Source organism: Lissotriton vulgaris, chromosome 12 (assembly GCF_964263255.1).
Source record: "Lissotriton vulgaris chromosome 12, aLisVul1.2, whole genome shotgun sequence".
Classification (NCBI taxonomy): domain Eukaryota; kingdom Metazoa; phylum Chordata; class Amphibia; order Caudata; family Salamandridae; genus Lissotriton; species Lissotriton vulgaris.
The window spans coordinates 212733328-212755284 of record NC_141700.1 but is presented as its reverse complement, the minus strand read 5'-3'; the positions used below and the strand labels follow the sequence as shown (position 1 = coordinate 212755284).

Genomic DNA, 21957 nt, shown 5'->3' with positions numbered 1-21957 from the left:
GAACAATGCAGAATTATAGTGATAAAAAGTTGGGAGGTACAAGAAGAACGTAAGGACAGGTTTTTATTGTGGGACTATATCAGTGCAGTAGTTGGTAATGCCATAAGCAGGGGGAATCAAAAGGACCCTGAAAAGGTCCTTTTTCAGAGATGTGAAACTTCAAAGAGAAACTTGGGTGAAAATCAACAAGAGCTGAGAATGATCATGGGGTACAGTAAATAAAGCATCAAAAGAGTAGGAGAATTTGCTCCAGACATTGGCATCTTATTAAATGTGAATGAAATCCGATTTGTAGCACGCTACTAAGCCCAATGGGCGTCAAGGCGCCTAACCAAAAAAAGAATGCTAGGTGGAACAAATATGAATCCTTACTGGTAGGCTTTGATAAAGCACCAAGTTTTGAGCGCTTTTTTAAAGAGGGCCAGAGGCGGTTGGGCCTTAATCTCCAAGGGAGGGCATTCCATAACCAAGGGGCAACAATGGAAAATGCTCTACTACCCCATCTGACCTTCCTCGCGCAGGGAACTACAAGCAGATTCATCTCAGAGGATCCCACTATGAGACACACATTATGATCTAGTCCACTAATGACTTTTTGTTGCACTAAATCGAAGCAACAGGAGTTGGTAGTCACTAGTCACGAAATGCAGGCCCCAGAAAACTGGCTGATGGTGTCCCAAGTTCAAAAGCTGTTTTAGATGTATGGCCTGCAGATATGGGGTAAACACAGAAGAAGTAATGTCTCAACTGACTAACAAACAATACAAAATCAGAGCAGCATTGAATTGTAAAGGTGAGTTAGCAGTGTATGTCCTCAAGTGTACATGCCCAAAGATGTATGTAGGCAGCACAATTTTGAAAGTGCATCAAATAATTCTCCAACACATTAGGGCATTTCAGAATAGAGACCAAAGGTACCCTGAAGCCTGACACTTCAAGGAAGTGCACTATGGAGATGTGTCCAAGTGTGCTTATTTGTGATTGATTTGGTACCTCCCAATATTGAGGTGGTAATAGGGAACAGCAGTTTAGAAGACTAAAGTTGATATGCATATTCAATAAGAATATTAAGATAGCCACAGGAATAAATAATGAAGAAGAACTTTATGTAAACCTGTGACTGTTTGGTATTTTAAGGCATCCTCCTATTTGTTTTTAGCCATCTAGTGAAGTTTTGGAGTAATGAATTATGCCTATGTAGAATGATGTTCAGCATGTTTCAGCAAAGAACGTTTTATCTATGTGTAATGGAGACTCTCCAGTTGGGTACAGATTGAGGACTGGTGAGCAAATTAGTTTGAATATTGTAGGGAAAAGATCACAGTTTTGACATTTTAGAGCCATTGGTATACTTTACTTTAAAACCTATAGAACAAAAGCATATCATACGTAGTCTCCCTGCGATGCCAATATGTAGGGTCAGCCCATTTGAGCATAATCTCACATTGGAGACTGTGGATGGTATGAAAAACATTATTGAACAGTTCTCAGTGCAATTATAAATTAGCCTTAGCTAACATGCAGCTCCCTGGATTCCGAAGCAATGTCTGTTTCACTGCCTACTTCACAGCGGGCAGAAAAACAGACATGCTCTGCTTTCAGCAACCAAGATCATTTTCTGCTTTCGCTTGCTGAAAGCAGAGCAGGTTTGCTATGGCTTGGCACAAGCACCATAGTAACCTGTGAAGTCCTAGGGGTGGGTGCCCAGAAGATTGCTGGAGCCGGCCCTGCGGGGTGACAGTCCCCGGGGCCATGTAGGGCTCCTAGAGGGGGGCCCTTTCTTTAAATTTGCCCAGGGGAGATGGTGGTTCCCGGGGCCACAACAGACCCCATTAATTATTCTGTTTGTGCCAGAGGAGGTGGCAGTCCTCGGGCTGCGAGGGAGACCATAGGTCCTTCCCGTTTAAAAAAAATAAAGTATGTTCCCTAGGAGGTGACAGTCTCCAGACAGTAGGGGATGTCCTACAGCCTCCCCCGCATTACCCTAAAAAATAAACAGTGTACCTCAGGGAGGCAAGGGGGGCAGGGGGGCACAAGAGTCCCCTTGCTTTAATATGAAATCTAGCCCTGGGGAGGTGGTGGTTCCCGAGAATGTGGGAGAGGCCATAGGCTTTGTTTATTCTAGGCCCCCTTTGGGTATGGGAATATTTTAATAATGATGCGGGGGACCCGTGCGAGCCCCACAGCCCGCCACCTCTTTGGGACAAGATTTAATATTAAAGTAAGGGGGCTCCTGTGCCCCCCCCCCCCTCTGCTGCCCCAGGGACCTCTACCTCCCCTGGTCACACTGGTAATTTTTTAAGGTAATGCCAGGGAAGCCATAGGGCATCTACAATTATGATTTTGGTCTTTTTGTCTGGGATAACTTTAGAAGTGCAGGTTGTGAATAGCAGAGGGTTCACTCTTTTCCTGGGTGGGTGCTCCTCCCTCCTTAAACCTCTCTCTATGAGATATGTAAATCTTCTTTTTCCTCCCTCGACGTCTTCCTTTTATTCATATATATTCCCCATTTTCCAGCTATTTCTCCACTGCTCCCGCATTTACTAATAATACATATGCCTATGTCTGTGGAGATCTTTTCAGTCACGCCAGAACTTTCCAAACATGAAAGATAGGAGAGGGGGAGACGTAGAGCTCTGCACATTGGCTTATGAATAGCATTTTATTGCACACTTGAAGTACTACTAAATTAACTAAAAAATGCTGTTGGCAACTAGGCCCCCATAATTTGTGGCTAAAATACTATCTATTTTCAAAGTAATGAATCCTTTATCTGGGAAAAAAAATTGAAAATATTATTTAAATTTAATGAATTATTACTATAAGCATTTTCTAATAGATACATAATTTTACCTGTGGGGAAGCACACACTGCCACATAAAACATATTTATTTGTGGTTGTTTTATGTATGCCAAATGCAAGTGTTTCAAAGTATAGAAAAAAGTGATAGATGCAATACTTGATTTAATTTCAGCCAATCATATTTTCTTGGGCTGCAACCCAATCCATTGCAACTTTGCACACCAAACCACCTCAGTTTGGATCCAGTTATAAGTCAGTCTTGACCCTGATCCAATGGGAAAAGTTCAGCCTGATCTGCCAAGCCAGTTCTGACCTGAACTGGATTACAAGCAACCCAGGACCAGCTTTGCCCTAGCTATGGGCTTATCAGCCGGGTACATCCTCGTGACAGTGCTACAGTGTGCACAGGACTCACCTCTGGGCATGCCCATCCCACGTATGGCTACAGTTCAAAGTATACAAAAAGTGATGGATGGAATGCTTGAATTAATCTCAGCCACTGGTAATTACTCAGGCCTCCTCCTGATCCATCATTATTTCTCAGGGTGGACCTGGCTTGGTGATTCCGGCTGGACTGTTGCCATTGGAGCAGGGTCAACACTTATTTGCATATAGCTGAGTCCAAGCTGAGGTGACATGGTATGAAAAATAATGATGTATTGGGATGCTGCCCTGAATAATTGCCAGTGGCTGATATTAACTAAGCATTCCAACCATCACTTTTTGGAATACTTTGAAATGGCAAATTTGTGGCCTTCTGTAAACTATGATATCTGCATATAATATTTTATTTTGTAAGACGTATCTTCTATATTAATATTGTTTTGTTTATTAATCTCAATGTGATATTATACTGTGATGATCTTTTCTAGGTATTCCATTGATCGCCACACTGACCTTGACAGGTTTTTCAGTATCAGTGCAGAAGAAGGTATCATTAAGACCACCAAACCCTTGGATAGAGAGGAAATTGTTTATCACAACATTTCAGTCATTGCTTTTGAACTCAGTAAGTATTCCTGTTAGATGTTTATTTATAAGTCATCAACAATTTTTTTTCAGAAAAACAATGCTGATGATTTATCTTTGGGATTAAAAAAAAAACACATATTTAAAAGGTACGATCCTTTCTTTAGGCACTAAATGACTTTTGCAATTGCTGATTATACTTTAGCATCCTGGGGAGGTGGTAAGATGTGAGTGCTCTTGGCAACATGCAGTTCTATCTTCAGGATTCTGGAGCCCTAGTTTCTAGGCATGATGGGCACTTGCAGAGGCAACTGTAAGTTTCAAATGGGGGGATAAAGAGGAGAGGTTGAGGGGGAGTTGGTGCAGCAGGCTGACCAGGCAGTTTCTGCTACATTGCAGTGGGGAAATGTTTACTCTTCTGCACAATTCAGAAAAGATTTCAAATGGTTGAATTCTGGGCACTGAAAAATGTGGGGGTATTTTAGGGAGTTTACGCAAGTTAGTGACTTTAAACATATTCACACCATTCTTTAGGGAGTTTTCAATCATAGTAAAGCAAAATCAAACAAGCAAGCAGCGAGTAACTTAAAAATGTCCAAAGACAGGAAACAGGTGAAAAAAATTAAATAAGAATAATATGAATTGTTTTTTCCCCTAAATTCAGTATTGTAAGAAAATAACTTGAAGTCAATATTAAAATTGTTAATTTGAAAAAGTTGTTTTTGGATCACTTCAAATGTACCTTTATTTGTTTTACGTGTTTAGAAAGACCCCTGTATTGCAGATTTGTTTTAATATTACAGCACAAACACACCATTAAACATCTGTAGTAGACATGAAAAGGTCAGCTCTTCCATCCGACTTGCTAAATTCCCTGGTGCTTGGTTAAGTGAAGATAACATTTGACACAGTTAGTCCATGTTGATGCAGAGCTATATATTCAAGTGCTAGGAATTTCATGTACTCCCCTTTACTCATTCACCCTTCTTAACAATGTCAATATTGGTGAATTGTTTCCTCAGAATTGCAAGCTGGTGTTCATCTATATTGTGCCAACTTTGTAATTTTTCTAAAATACAGTAAGTAACCTCTAGGGAAAGCTAAGAAAGTAGTGTTTATGATAAAGCAAGATAAAGCAAGCATTAAATGAAGAGACATTCCTTATGAGAAATTACATTAAGTGAGGCCAAACCTAATTTATTGGTCATTTTAAGACATAAAAACTTTTTTTTACTCAGAATATTTATTTTCTGTATATCCCCTGAAAATGTGTTCCCCTAGGAAAACACATCTGAGCAGATATATAATGTGTTAGAATAATTATATTAGAAAAATGGACCTCAGAAAATAACACCCACTGAGAAAGGTTGTCTATCTATAGGTATGACTCTTAAACTGGGGAATTTTGCAATATGTGTTGAGCAGTTAGCCAGACTGCATTGTGTTTCTTGTTGTTGATTTTTGTGCAGTGCAAGAACAACTTTTGTCCTTTAGAGATGGTGGTGCAGGATACAAGCCATGTAGACAAGCAAGCAAAAATGTATCATGATTTATTTTTTCATGTTCATATTTTCTTATAGATAACCGCATACATGAAGTCAAAGTTCCTGTAACTATTAAAGTCACTGATGTTAATGACAATGCACCAGAGTTTGCAAAACTGTATGAGCCAGTTATCTGTGAAAAGGCCCAAAAGAACCAGGTAGTTTTCTTTTTTATGAAACTGTTTACAATTAAAACGCTTAATGTATTATTTTTCAAAATGATTCACCATTATTGTAGATCTTTTAGCTCATTACTAATTGAACTCAGTGATTTGCACATTAGCACACCCAGTTTGTAATCTCTACATCATGTTTCATCCAGACAGGGTTAAAACCAATTAAGACAAAAAAAACTTTGATTAAAAAGAACACTAATGAGCCAGCTTCTACTCATTGGGTACATGCAGTTCATTGAAAAGAAAATTGTGTGCCAGTGTTAAGCGGCATGCTCAAGCTTTACCGCCAGTTCATAGATATTTATGTGCTTCTGCTTGCATTTCATAGATCATTAAACTATGGTATTCTTATTAGTAAAAGACCACTTCAAATACATCCATATTAAACACTGGACTCTTAACTCAGTCTCTGCAGTGGTCTTGGTCACTATTTCTGCACGGTAACTGTCATTTGAGGCAGCTTGACTTAAGTCCTAAAATATCTCCATCATTCACAAGGTCCACAGAGAAATCTTAAAAGGAGGAAGATGGGTATGTTCTTTTGGGTAACAATTCATGCAGGTAAAGTATGTAAGAAGTAGGTTGAGGATATGTTTTATTTGGTCCACTTCACTATTCTACATACCTATATAATTTTATTGTACTGATCTTTTGTTTGTGACCCTTCAATGAGCATAACATGAGTGGAATCATTGCTAAAACTACAGACGTAGAATTGTAAAATAGTGTAGGTCTAATCATTCAACCAAATTCTAAGCAGATGGCCATAGCATTCTTGGCATCTCCAATTTTTGTTATTAGACATATTACTGAATGTCAGCTAGCAGAGGGATGAATAATAACACAGCATATTTTAGATGGATTTATGTTTCCAAAAATGATAAGAAGCAAACATGACAGCATTATGAAATAATGGAATGTGAACCTATTTTCTTACTGACTTTAGATCAAGACATCATCTGGCCATCTGGTATAAGATTACATTATGTTAAGACTAGGTATTACATGTAACTATTTGGGAAGTTTCTGAGGGTGGCTGATCTTAATTGAAGACTTGTGCAGCAAAGTGATCAGTTTGTGGATTCATTGTTTGTGTCTGTGTAAGCTGATGGATTCCACTAGCTGTATTGCAATAATACAAGAAAACAACATTGATTAACAAAAGAAAGCAATATATAACACCACCATAACATAATTATAAAACAAAACAACTCCAGTGCACAAACACACCACATTGCCACCACAACCACACACAAACTTGACATAAAAATATAACATGGGAGCACAACTATCCAAAATACAAGAAAAAACACAACTTGGGAACAAATCAACACAAAATACCAAAGTAAAAGGGTGCAACAAACAATAGCATAGGAGTAGGTATACACGCTAAAACAATACAACACACCAACGCATCAGCAAAACACAATAGTAAATAACTTCACATGCTATGTTAGATTATGTAGTGTTGAGCTGTATTATTTGTTGTTTTCCTAATGTTGTGGTTGGTATTATCTTATATTTTGAGGTTTGTGGTTGTGTTATTTTATTATGTAGCATTAAATTTGTGATGCATTATTATTTTCTTCTGCTTTGTGGCTGATGGTTATTGGGTGTAATTTGTTGTTTATGAGTTTCCTTGTGCTGAGTTTTTCTTGTGTATTATATTTTTTACTGTCATCTTGTATTGTTGTGTAGTTGATTCCCTGTACTGCTGTTATGTCCTTTTGTCGCTGTTTTGGTTTCTATTATTCAAAACTTCAAAATCTGCTGCAACTTGTCAAAAACAGAGCTATACACTCCATTAGAACTCTTGTGCAATCAATTATCACTGCCAAAGCTGGTACCCTAGTTATACAAATGTATACAATGTTAATGAGCGTTAAACAGGGATGTCTAAAATAGATCAAGTGGGCCGGATATATTTGCGGTATTCAGATAAGTACGAAGGATACAATTAATATAAATGTAAGTCATCTTAACAGTCAGAGGTTACCTTGATCATCTAATAACCTATGTTTAAAGCCCCTGGCCTAAGAGAAGATTTTGAACACACAAGGTGATGGACGGAATGTTGCACATTGGCAAACCATTCACCCCCAGTCACAGATCTGGGTTTAATCCATCGTTATTTTGCTCACCACGCCACCCCAGTTCAGACAGGAGCTCTGAAGGAGCAGACACATTAACTATGAGAAGAGATTATGAGTTGGATGTAAACCATTAATGACCTCACTGATTAATACTTATTCTGGTCTGAGAGTTGCAAAGGAATGTGAGCTGATTAAATGCATATTTTGGTCCTAGAGTAGCAAGTGGTTGCAAGCTGATTAATGCTTATTCTGGTCCCAGAGTATCAAATGGGTGTGAGCTGATTAATGCTTATTCTGGTCCCAGAGTTGTTAGATGATTAAGGCATATTCTGGTCCCAGAGTGGAAAGGGGTTGCAAGTTGAATAATGCATATTCAGGTCCCAGATTAGCCAGTGGTTGCAAGCTGATTAATGCTTATTCTGGTCCCAGATTTGCAAACTGATTGATGATTATTCTGATCTTCTCATAGCAAAGGGCTTTGCACTGCTTAATGCCTATTCTGGCCCCAGAGTATCACGAGGCTGTGTGCTGATTATTGCTGTTCTGGTTCCAGAGTATCAAAGGGTTGTGAGCTGATTAATGTTTATTCGGGCCGCAGAGGAACAAGATAGTTAATGCTTATTCAGGTCCCAGAGTAGCAAGGGGCTGTGAGCTGGTTAATGCTTATTCTGGTTCCAGAGTATCAAATGGGTGTGAGCTGATTAATGCTTATTTTGGTCCCAGAGTGATGATTAAGGCTTATTCTGGTCCCAGAGTGGAACGGGGTTGCAGGTTGAATAATGCATATTCAGGTCCCAGATTAGCCAGGGGTTGCAAGCTGATTAATGCTTATTCTGGTCCCAGATTTGCAAACTGATTGATGATTATTCTGATCTTCCCATAGCAAAGTGCTTTGCACTGCTTAATGCCTATTCTGGCCCCAGAGTATCAAGAGGCTGTGTGCTGTATATTGCTGTTCTGGTTCCAGAGTATCAAAGGGTTGTGAGCTGATTAATGTTTATTTGGGCTGCAGAGGTGAAAGATAGTTAATGCTTATTCAGGTCCCAGACTAGCAAGGGGCTGTGAGCTGGTTAATGCTTATTCTTGTCCCACATTAGCAAGGGGTGGTGAGATGATTAATGTTTAATCTGGTACAAAAGTAGCAAAGAGTTGTGAGCTGATTAAAATGTATTCCAGTCCCACACTATCAAGGTATTGTGAGATAATTAATATTTATTCTGGTCCCAGATAAGCAAAGGGTTGTGAGTGGATTAATGCTTATTCTTGTCCTGGAGTAGCAAAGAGTTGTGAGCTGATTAATGATTAGTCTGGTCTCAGAGTATCTAAGGGTTGTGAGCTGATTAATGCGTATTCCAGTCACAGAGTAGCAACGGATTGTGAGCTAATTAATGCTTATTCTGGTCCCGGAGTAGCAAAGAGTTGTGAACCGATTAATACGTATTCGGGTCCCATAGTAGCAAAGGGGTGTGAGCTGATTAATGTTTACTCTAGTCCCATAGTAGCATTGGGGTGTGAGCTGATTAATGTTTATTCTGGACCCATAGTATCAAGAGGTTATTAGCTGATTAATGCTTATTCTGGTCCCAGATTATTACGGGATTGTGAGCTGATTAATGCTTATTCTGGTCCCAGAGTATAAAGAGGTTGTGAGTGGATTAATGCTTATTCTGGTCCCAGAGTATCAAAAAGGGGTTGTGAGCTGATTAATGCTTATTCTGGTCCCAGAGTAGCAAAGGGTTATGAGCTGATAAGTGTTTATTCAGGTCCTGGAGTAGCAAACGGTTGTGAACTGATTGATGCATATTCTGGTCCCAGAGTATGAAGAAGTTGGGACCTGATTAATGCGTATTCTGGTCTCAGAGTATCAAAAGGGCTCTGAGCTGGTTACTGCTTATTCTGGTCTCAAAGTATCAAGGGATTGTGAGCTGATTAATGCTTTCTCTGGTCCCAGAGTTCAGAGCTGAATAATGCTCATCCTGGTCCCAGAGTAGCAAAGGGCTGTGAGCTGATTAATGCTTACTGTGGTCCCAGACTTCAGAGCTGATTAATGCTTACACTGGTCCCAGAGTTCAGATGTGATTAATGCTTTTCCTGGTCCCAGAATAGCAACGGGTTGTGAACTAGTTATACTTGTTCTGGTCCAGGAGTATCAAGAGGTTGTGAGCTGATTAAAGCTTATTCTAGTCCCAGAATATCAAGGGGCGCTGTGAGCTAATTAATGCTTATTCTGGTCCCAGAGTAGCTAATGGTTGTGAGCTGATTAATGCTTATTCTGGTCCCACAGTATCAAGGGGCTGTGAGCTGATTAATGCTTACACTAGTCCCAGAGTTACAAGCTAATGAATGCTTCTTCTGATCCCGGAGTAGCAAGGGATTGTGATGTGTGGTGCTTTAGCTCATTTAGGCCCTGATTACAAATGAGCTATCAAATTAAGATTCCTTCACATGGACCCTAATTCTGAGACTTTTGGTATTACCTTTTTAATTCATAGACCACACTACTTTCCTCAATAATCTATCTCAGTACGTTCAAATGCTGCAACATGATACAACGTCTCATGATCCAAATGAACAATTATAAAAATAATAAGGTATATACTAATGCACCTAATATCACACTCCACAACACCTGACAATTAAGTGCAGTGAAATACATTACACCATATTTGAAGCATGTTTTGAACCTCATTTACGTCCCCCAGTATCTCCCATGAAGTACAAAGTACATGCAGCATCCTTTCCACTCCATACTCTTAAAGGGAGCCCAAGAACCATTTGCAAATTAGAGCTTCTTCTGCCCTTGCAAGAAGTATGAATCATTGTATAAGTTCTACAATACTATACAATAAAATGCACACTGTTCACTTACATTAAGGGATGTGAGAAGGACACAACTGCAGGTTGTTACTTATTATTGTATCCACGTTTTTTATGCATGGATATTTCGGTTTGCATGTATATAAGACACATTTTACATATATGCATTGGAGTGGAGAATTAGGTGTATGCTATTTGCAATGTTTTTGTGGTTAAGTCTATCCCCACATGCCTGTGTACATTTGGAAAGTATTAGATTGAACGCATTTGAAAATTCAAGTGTGCTTTACCTCTACCACACTTCCTCAATGTCCTCACCTCACAGCTGCCTTTTCTAGTTCAGCGACCTTTCTCTGAATAAAATTACCCATCACAGTTTATATTGCTTCCCTTTAGCACACTGAAAGACTTCAAGCTGAAAAGCAATCAGTAATTACTGGCAGGACTACAAGTAGGTACTGTCATTACTAGGGTCACATTTACTAGTGCATTCAATGTGAAAATGTATTTGAGCACTTCAGTGTGGCAGCAGGAGTGAGAAACTATCAATAAATAGCACAGTTAACTGAGGCCCTGATTCCCAAACTTATTGCATCTTTTAACGTTGACCTCCATGCCAAAATATGCATTGTTAGGGGTGCAAAACCAGTTTTTGCTATTCTCAAAAGTTGGATTTACACAAGTAAAAAGATGTCACAGAAAATCTTTTGTGTGAGTAAATCTTTGAGCACCAGTGAAGGGTGGACATGACACGGGTAAACAGTACTGGAGATTGCTCCCAGCTTGTAAATAGCCATAAACATTCATAATTTATAGATACTCACAACCTCTTCTCTCGCCCCTCTCAGCAACGGAAAAAGTCTGAAAATGTACTTGTGTCAAAAGCATGCATAAATCCCTTTCCTGGTTAGTAAGTGGACTTTCCCCAAATATGATGGAGTGCAAGAAGATGGGTATAAATATATTTTCTTGAATCAAATATTATATGTGTACAGATTATTTTTACGATGAAAGTTCATAAAGAAACAAAGAAATTTAGAATGTGAGTTCCACAAATTGATTTAGGTGTAGTGCCCTCAGTGGCCAATAATTGTATCCAATGAATCTACCTCCAAATACTTCAACATCTGCATATACAGTCACTATACCCCTTGCTGAACAAACAGGGATATACATTTGTATTGTAGTATTTCACTGCTTATCACCTCTACATATATACTACAGAACAATAAGTTGCTGTACAGTTGCAATAAACATAAGTCTTTATGGGAAGGATAGGTACCATTTAAATAGTGTGCCTCCACTTCCCCTACTGCATGACATTTAGTCATTAAGTGGGTTAGAATTACAGCTGCAGTAGAGTATGAATTAATCACATTTTAGAGCATTGGCTACCTAACATCAATTTGTCTACATAAGCATTTCAGTGATAACTGGTTTATCATGCGCTGCAGCTTCTTTCTAAAACAAATCGCTTTCTGAAATGTTTCTCAAAACCTTAATTATAGACATTGTTATGCTGGTCTAAAACATACCTTATATGTAGCTTCATGGCAATGTTCTGATATCATCAGACAATAATTTGAAATATTGCAGAATGTGGCATGATGACCATATATTTTGGACAGTGGCTATTCAAACACATTTTGGTTCTGAGGTTGATAGTTCTGCTTTCTGAAGTGTGTAACAATTATCCTTTAGCACATATCACTTATTGGATGGTAAATGTCGAACTTGACCAATCTAGCAAAATAGAAAACAAGAATGTTTAGTCATATTTGAGGTGCATGTGGTCCATTTGGTACATCAGGATTGGTAATTACACTGACCCTAAAAGGACTACATGCATTATCACATTTCCGATTTAAGAATCCAATCCATGCACTATTTCACATTGTTGTTATGCATTGCAACGGTTATGCAAAGTATGTACCTTATTGTTCTTGAAGAGCCATTAGTGGGGTAGACGAGTTGTCTGTGATTAGCAGGGAGAGAGTGGGTGAGGCATTCAAAGTGTGTCCACTTCCCTTTTGTGAAGCACATATTCATTTAGGGGAAAGAGGCTTATCCGCTGTTCATACACTCTTAAATCAATTGAAATGGCTGCTACTCATAAGAATATGGAATTGGACAGGCATGATTGTTTTTGGTAACAATTCTTATGGACGCTAAGAGGTCCAATGTAGCTTGGGGTGCAGTTGCAGATTACAATGATGTATAGTTAATTTATTTGGTATTGAGTGGAAGGCAGGATGTCTAGAAAGCATACATGGCATATTCAGAGGGTTAGACAACCCAGATAAAAAGTTTAGCCACCAGTGCATCAAATGTAGTGCTAAATATCTAATGTATGGTTACAGGCTGTCCTAAAATAGGGGTCTGACTGCATCCAGTCTTCCAATACACTTGGTAAAATGTGTGTATTGTTGATTGCATAAATACAAGTCTCATGTAGCTTCTTTATAGAAACAAGTGCAAGTTTAAAGAGGATACAATACTTGGAAGCCAATTATGACAGTGGTCTTTACATTTTTCTAACTAGTAGAAACAGTTGCTTCTGTGCTGGCAGAGAGTAGGAAAAACCTTTCTTATCACCAAAAGAGGCAAACAATATGAATGTAAAAAAAAGTTATGCCATTATACAACCATTTGCAAATGAATAATAAAGTGTAGTTGAACGTGTTGGGAAGCATTACTTAGAAAGCACTGCCGACTTTCTAATCTAAAGGAATTGTTCTTCTTTCTTTTGTAGCCTGGTGCACAACCATTTGTGTCTGAGCCACTTCTTTATTATTTGAATGATTATAACACCACCCTTGAGATTTCTCTCATGTGAATTAATTCTTGGTACAGGTAAAATGGTGTTAACACAGATTTTAAAATAGATGTTAATATGCGCTAAATAAATTAAGTAATTTAACTGATGTGCAACATTTCAAAGTCTTACAAGAAATCTTTCTTTTTCAGCAAATCATTACAATTAGTGCAATAGACAAGGATGATTCAGCAAATGGACCAAGATTTCTCTTCAGTCTACCCCACGAAATTGTTCATAATCCAAATTTTACACTCAGAGACAACAGAGGTTTGTAATACTTATTCACGAGTTTACATGTGGCAAATCAATATATGTAGGCCCATTTCAAAAACTCAAATAAAATGTTGTCAATGCATAAAAATGTCTTACTTTCATACAAGCTAATAAGCGGTTATTGTTAATTTCTGGAGGTAAATAAACTGCATGGACTGAAGACGTGTAAAACTCAAATGAGCCTAGTGTATGGAAATCCTGATAGGCAGTGATCACTGTTTAGCCAATGAAGTGACACTGGGGCTCCTGGCTGAGCGGACAGAGGAATAATTTCATTTGCTTGAAATAGGAATATGGCATCATTATACTAAATACAGATACCTTTTGGTCATTCCAGTGTTGTACATCAATTCTCTGCAGATCAGCTATACTGAATTCACTGTCCCATCTCAACAGAAAATATAATGTCAGAAAAATCCTTCACTATATATTTTTTTCGTTTTTTGTTGGCCATGTGGGAGTGAGGTGACAGAATTGTTACAAGGGTTTTTACAAATATGCATGATTTTGACACCGTCTGTGAAGTATGCATTTTGCTTCAATATAAACATAAGAATTATAATACTAATAATTCTGCCTATAGCTTTATGGTACACTCTTCATTTGGATCATACACATTTGATGCTTTTGGAGTTATATTGATGGATTCATACTGCCTGGCTTTTGATTTCTTCTTAATTTGACATCACATTTACATTGAAATGCTTCTTCCATGTATAGAATTTGTAAATGTAAAGAATGTGTACACCTATTAAAATTTCTTAGTTTTATAGTTTTTGCTTTCACCTTATCTTTTAAAGCACTCTGCATTAATATTATATCATTTGCAGGATCTCCTCCTGCTGCAATGAATTATCAAGCCACCTTACTTTTTACTCAGCTCTGTACATTTGATATTAAACATCGCTGGATTCACCAGTCATGGCACAACTAGTACGTCATCAGTTGTGAGTCAGCAAATAAAGAAATGCCAATGCTATGAATGCTCTTGATGGGATTTATTTGCATGGTCACAGTGCCATATCTACAACCCATAATTTATATTTTGTATGACTATGGTTTGTAACTTTCAAGTATTTTGTTCAAAGGAGCACAACTCCTCTACCCATGTCCACATTCCTTTTATATTGACTCTTAAGCCAAGATGTATGGCATTCATCAATCAACAATAGTTAATTTGATTGTTCATCAAGTATGCACTAAGAAAATATCAATCTCTTCTGATGATATTCTTGTGTGGCATCAGCATTTTCCCTTAGACCGCATAATTGAGATATATGCATGGAATGCTTAAATTAATCTATCCCATAAAATGCTTGAATTATTCTCACTCATTGGTTGCTACTAAAAGCCGTATTCCAGTCCATCGATTTTGACCTCATCTGTGTGATTACAGACAGAGACCAACCACAAACAAATTAGTCTTGCCAGACACAAAAAGGATGATCATCCAGAAATGCTAAGTCACTACTCCTCTGAAAGTACTTCACAAAAAATAATGTGGTTTGGTACTACTTTATTCCTTTGCATTTGAAATTGTGAACTATATGTGATGTGAAATTGAGTGTACTGAGGCGCTGTCCAAGTTCCATGTTTCCACCCCTTCTCTCCATCACATCTGAGAATAGTAAAATCTACCTTCAACCAGGCAATACATTGCATTGCTATTCTTCACAGTCAATTGATTCAGGTTGATAGTTGTGAGTATGAGACTGAGCTTCTTCTTTCATTGTAGTGTATGGTAAACTTTAAGGAGGACCCCATTTGAATTAAGATAAGCATAGTTGTTTCAAACCTTGTTGGATTTTGAGGATGCCTCTCTACAGGCTTCGTCGGAGAATCAACCCTAATATTGGGATGGCTTGACAATTAAACCCCAATAGCTCTGTGTTTAGTCAATTCAGTAATCTTACTGCTTTCTTGTTCTCATATGTTTAGTGCATGCTTTAAAGGATTTCACATGGAAATAGATCAAATTAATCACACATACCTTGTGGGGAATTGACTTCATGTTACTCAAGAATTCCTTAAGACAAACATTAGTTAATTTTTCAACACAGCACTCCACAATGCAAGTTTGTTTTTCGCTAGAGGCATTGCAATGGCTTAGTGTCCCCCCTTTGGTGCTGGCAATATATAGGTTCTTCTTGATGTCTGGAGGTGGACTCAAATGTTTAATCAAACTGCTCCAATTGTATTGTTTGCCTTCAAACTTTGTGTATTTCTAACGAGTATGACTTATTTCTTGGTTATCTTTCCCTTTTTTATGTTTAACCTCTTATGAGCTTTAAAATTTGTATTAGCATGAGGAGGGGCTTGAAGAATCATGCATGTGTGTGTTTGTCCATTGTTGCATTACTGGATTGTGATCAATGGCACTATGAATGATGACTTCTAGCTGTTGTTTTTTAAATCACTTTAATTTGTTTTTAATACATTTGTGCCCCTTCATGTTCTGTTTCTGATGTGACAGCACATGAACATATACAACTATTGCTTCTTCCATTCTTACATATTCTAATAGTCTGTAGAGTGAAAATCAAATCTCTTGATGGAAAGGAGAAAGGAAATGTATGTATGCAAAATTTCTGTATGAACTGCACGAATAGCTATTAAGATATGCTGACAATGGTTGTTATTACAAAATTTAACAGAACACTAAAAACAATTTAAAAATAGTGAAAAGTCACATCTGTTATAAAAGAACTTGAGGAACAGTAGGACCAATTGTATGAAAGGATTGAACTTACGCAAAGCAGGTGATGCCCATGTTCCTGTTTGGGTCTGTAAACCTCTTGTGGACCATTGCACTTCTGAATATGATTGCCTCACTTGCTATTAGATGTAATGACGTTCTGCAAAAATGTACAGCTGTTTCAATTAGGATGGTTAGTGTCCACCCTAACCATTCTAAAATTGGGTGATGTCCATGGTGTAACCTTTAGCATACTGTAAGGATATTACTGGTAATGGCAGTAGTCCTCTAAATGCTGCTTCTCTGCTGAGGTTCATTTCTTAATGTATACTTTTTTCCCAAATTTGTGGAGTAAGATGTTTCTCTGTGATCTTGTTTAGGAATATTTTTGCTGGGATTTGATGAACTATCTATAACATAAATAGCTTTCGATTTTTTAAGATATTTTCCCCATGGACACTATGGCAAGAAACTATTTTCAGATGGATTGCATGCGTAGGGCTAAGAATGCCCTCTAACCTAGCTGTGGTCTCTGAATTTAATTTTGCTTATCTCTTTTCCTTTTTCAGTTACTGCATGTTTCATTTTCCTGAGTTTTCAGCCGTCAATATAATTTTTTTATTATAGTTAAAATAAAATGAAACTAGAAACCATATTTAAAATTATGTATTAATTCTTCATAAAATGTTTTTCTTATGAATTACTCATTCAAACTTAAATAACTATAAAAGATTTTGAAAGACGTTTCATTGTTGGTCAAGCAGTGATTATTTAATCAGAAAGAAAAATGCATTCCGATATAGTTGCACTACCCGCTACTAAGCATTACAGTGGAAAGTTAAAACCCTTCTCCTGTGCATATCAAAAATAAAATCTATTAGTATGTATGCAAAAAGAACAAGAATCCTCCTTGGTTTTGCTATTTCTGTTGTGTCATGTAGCTGTTTAGATGCTCTTTGTACCATTTTTAGTTAAGCTCATGCTGTGTTACTATGTTGCACTTCACAGTACAGTACTTTCTTCATACACAATGACCACCACATAGTCAATTAATGTGCTTTCTCTATTTGTTAAATTCTGAAGCGGTACTGGTTTTAAAACATTCCAAGTACATAGTTATACATTTAGATACTGTGTTTTTTCTATTGCAAAGTACAGTAAGACCATCAAAAGTTCAATTATAAAAAGAACAAATAATCAATTTCGTAAGACAACAGCCTCTTGCTAGATGCACATATTTTAACATTGAGGCTCCTATTTTAAAACACTGCATATACTATCATGAATTGCATAGTTTAGGCCCAGTAGCAGAGGCACAATTTAAATACATAAGAAAACCCATGAAACAATACAGACTGTTTCCTGGAACGTCTTTGTTCAAACAAATTAAAACAGCAGAAATGTGAGACATATTCAGGTCCATCTCCAGACTTCATGACAATAAAGTGAAGGATTCCATTGCTGCCTTACGCATGAGCTGACACATTCTATGAGCTAGGTTAGCACTCTAGTTCTTTTTGTAGCTCTGTGATCATCACAAGCAGCCATTAAGAAAAAAAGTATTATGTAGTTTAATATTTAATGAGGCTTGCACAAATTTTACATTTTAATCTTGTGGGTAGATATAAACTAGAAAGTAGGCAATCAAAATGCAGCATTTGGTAGCATTTGGTAATTTACAGTTGTTTTATTTAAAATTGCGCATCAGCACCAGTTCACAATATGGTGCACCTTCTCTACCAAAAACAGTTTTTCAGTCAGTCTCTTTATCACCGTCAAAACTGTACATTATGGAATGCATCATATTTGCACATACAATGGAACTTCTTTTAATTCAGGGTTCATTTTTTCAATTTTTTCCCTTAGATTATAGCCTTTAATTTACTGTCAATTTTCTGAAAATATTTTGCACGTCTTTCTGGGGTCTCTGTCATTTGATTGAATGTTATGTGGCCACTTGCACAAATAATAAATAATGTTCAATTATAAGCAAAAACTAAAAGAAAATTTCGACTTTTTGTTTTTGTATAGATAATTCAGCAAGTATTTATGTTGGACGTGGAGGCTTTAGCCGACAGAAGCAAGATGTGTACCTTCTTCCAATTGTGATAAATGATGGAGGAATTCCAGCAATGAGCAGCACCAATACCCTTACGATTCGTGTGTGTAGTTGCAACAATGATGGCATGCCACTGTATTGTGATGTAGAACCACAGCCACTAAATGCTGGACTAAGCACTGGAGCCTTGATTGCCATACTTGCGTGCATTGTAATTTTATTAGGTAAGTTTGATGAAGATGAATAAGCATGGCATTTTTACAGTCTTTGTCTTTCACCCTATCATATATATACTTTAATGTTGAAACAAACCTTTTGTTGCCACGCACCTTCAATTTGGAGAATCATCAATGTATATTTAGAAAGTAGGTGAATAGTGTTTTCTTTCTTTCCTTTTAAACATTTTCATTGTGAAGTAGGACTGTCTGCCAGAGTAAACATGCAAGAGTAAACCTTTCTGGATTAATTTCTTTTATGGTTAATATTTTATGCAAGTGGCAGATTGTTAATTTGTGTAATCTGTGAAGGTATTAAGTTGAGTAACCTAACAGTGGTCTGGACTGCAATAAGAACTGTTGGCTTTCACTCATAAAAATGCTCAAACACTTCCCTAATACCTTGTTATTCCAAGCCTCTGGACATTGACTTGTTAATTAGGATGAGTTTTGAACAAATGCATATATAGGAAACCCCATAGAATGTATTTCTCATTTTAATCAATAAGTAAAAATCATTGAATAGTTTGAAAGACATTATTCATCCCTTGTAAGGGGAATTAACTCAGGAATGTAATTTGTGATGACTCTACAACATATTTGCTAACTCTTTATGCTTCCACCTTCTTCCTGTAGTCATCGTTGTGGTGTTTGTGACACTGAGAAGAGAGAAGAAAGAACCATTAATTGTTTTTGAGGAAGAAGATATCCGAGAAAATATCATAACTTATGATGACGAAGGTGGAGGAGAGGAAGACACAGAAGCTTTTGACATTGCCACATTACAAAACCCAGATGGTGTAAATGGATTTTTACCTCGCAAAGACATAAAACCAGAATTCCATTACCCACCAAGAGAACATGGAGTAAGACCAGCCCCACATAGTGTTGACGTTGATGATTTCATCAACACAAGAATACATGATGCAGATAATGACCCAACTGCTCCTCCATATGACTCAATTCAGATCTATGGCTATGAAGGGAGAGGGTCTGTGGCTGGGTCACTTAGTTCCCTAGAATCAGCAACAACAGATTCTGATTTAGACTATGACTATCTACAAAATTGGGGACCTCGGTTTAAGAAACTAGCAGACTTGTATGGCTCCAAAGACACGTGTGATGATGATTCTTAACAATGAAGTGATACATCTGGCCTTAAGAACTGTGTCTAATATTCTGAGGAATCTGGAAGAATAGTAAGCAGGTATTTTTTTAAATCAATGAAATGGCTCATGTAAACGGTAACGAATTTCAGAAGGGATTCTTTAAATAAAAAGAATACTGAAGTGGTAAATTACTGTGAATGACCTATTTGTCATAAGTTGATCATCACCTTCAACAATCGAAAACCACTCACAAGATCAACGTATGAAAGCAAAGGAAAACATTGAAAGTTATCATACGATGATGGAAATATCTTTACAGTATGTGACACGAACACCAGAATCTTTTTATGTCAAAGAAGCTTCCACAGACTTGAAAGGATAACAGTTTTGAGCTGTAATTTCGCCTTAAACTTTGGACACTCTATATGTAGTGAATTTTTAAACTTGAACTATATGCTATTCAGCCAGCTTAAACCCATATAATGTATGTACAGTACAATGTACAATTATAATGTCTCTTGAGCATCAAAATTGTTACTGCTGACTCTTGTAAATCCTTTTGCTTATATTCTTGTCTTAAACTAATACGTGCCAGATATAACTCTGTCCTGTGGCAGTGAGAGACAACCTATTTCTATGTCATTTTTAATGTATCTATTTGTACAATTTAAAAGTTCTTATTTTTAGTATACATGCAAAAATATCAGTATTCTGACATGTTACAGCATCACACTTATATTTTATGAACATTGTACTGTTGCTTTAATATGTGCTTCTATGTAAGAAGCAGACTTTGAAATAAAAAGATTTTTTTTAATTATTTGATTTTATTACTAAGCACTGAAGGATATCACACAGTTTCTGCTGATTCGGTTTGCACCAATTTAGCAATACGTGAATTTTAAAAGTAATTTTTAGTCTTCATTTGTAACTTGATGTATATTGATCGTCTGAGATCATTGCAAGGAGATGTATATTGTCTGGTGTGATTTTGTCTTAAAAACGCTGTTTTACACAATACATTGAACAAGTGCCTTTAGATTAAATACTGACACCTCATTGTATTTTCCCTTTTTATTTATATACAGCGTGATCCTACAAATACCTTGTTATCTGAGTGTGGCATCCTGGGATTCTTTTATTCTAATTACTCCAGAATTTTTGATGAAGCTGTTGATTCCTTCACAACAGCTAGCTCTAAATTAGATATTTTTCAGTCCCTGAGTGAGAGATTCATATGACAACTGTTTCATTGCTTTGAGTTACTTTAAATTGACAATTTCAGAAAATAAGAAAATATATGGAGTTGCTTTTTGCCCAGGTCTGACAGATGAAAGACTTATAATTGCTTTACAATGATAATTGCTTAATGATTGTACTTGAAATGCAGAATCAAGTATGCTTTCAATAAAGCTACAACTGACTAGTTGATTAAAACCTAGATATGTCACAAGTTAAAACAAACAGCAATTCAAGAAGATGATTGTGAAGATGGTGTTGATGAAAGCGTAGATGATGGGTATTGTTATTGCTAGTAGTAGTATTATTATCATATTTTTATCATCTAGGTCATTATTATCCTTATTATTCTAATTATTTTCTATTGTGATTATTATTATTAATATTATTATTATATAATTGAGTGAGAATTATTGATCACTCAAACTACTGATTACATTTCAATACAGTTTATTATGTGTGTGTTTCACGCAGAGGGGTCAAATTGCCAAAATCTAGTCCTAAAGCATTCAAAATGTACTTAATTGTAGAATGTATTGTAATACATTGAAACCTAAAACAACTGATTGCTTTAGATTCCCTTCAGCATCGATCTGTATGCCTGTAGAACGTGACAGGTTCTAACCTAAATAGACATAATCAGCCTTTCCTTCTTCCATGGGTGAACAAAGTAATACCTTTGAGAGAGTGCAGTAGTATGGGCTTCCATCAGTGCTATTTGTTTCTTGTGCGTGCTGTATAAGTGATGGAAATTACTAAATGATATAATTATTTATGATTTTTCCCATTTAGAGTGGACATTTGAACATGTCAGTCTTTCATAATGGCAAACAACAGCAGTGTGCTTTTTATTTTTTGTTATGCAAGTTGGTTATACATTCTTCTACAGTTCATTTGTTCATATTTTTCAAATATACTACACATTTAGAGAATGCAAAAAATGAGCAAAATGTTGTGCATTTCTATTGAATTCTGTGTACCTTTTACATGAGACCGAATGCACCAGCTGACCAAATTAAAGCAGAGTCTTTTCCTTGCTTTAGGAATATTGTAGACCATGCAACACACTGCTTTTCCATTTCTGTACCACACACTGACATTTAACAATATGAACATCTGTATGCCATGTGTAACTCAATAATTGTAT

The 21957-nt window shown here is 36.9% G+C and overlaps 1 protein-coding gene across 2 annotated transcripts in view; it reads left to right on the top strand.

The window, feature by feature from the left end:
* Nucleotides 1–20388, top strand: part of CDH11 (cadherin 11) — a 274044-nt gene extending 253656 nt beyond the window's left edge. For both annotated transcript variants that reach the window (XM_086947717.1, XM_086947718.1), the window contains 5 exons: nt 3676–3812; nt 5353–5474; nt 13370–13487; nt 18220–18471; nt 19099–20388. In XM_086947717.1, the coding sequence (XP_086803843.1) occupies nt 3676–3812; nt 5353–5474; nt 13370–13487; nt 18220–18471; nt 19099–19598 (1129 nt within the window). In that variant the 3' untranslated portion in view covers nt 19599–20388. The remainder of the gene's footprint in view (nt 1–3675; nt 3813–5352; nt 5475–13369; nt 13488–18219; nt 18472–19098) is intronic.
* Nucleotides 20389–21957: the final 1569 nt, after the last annotated feature.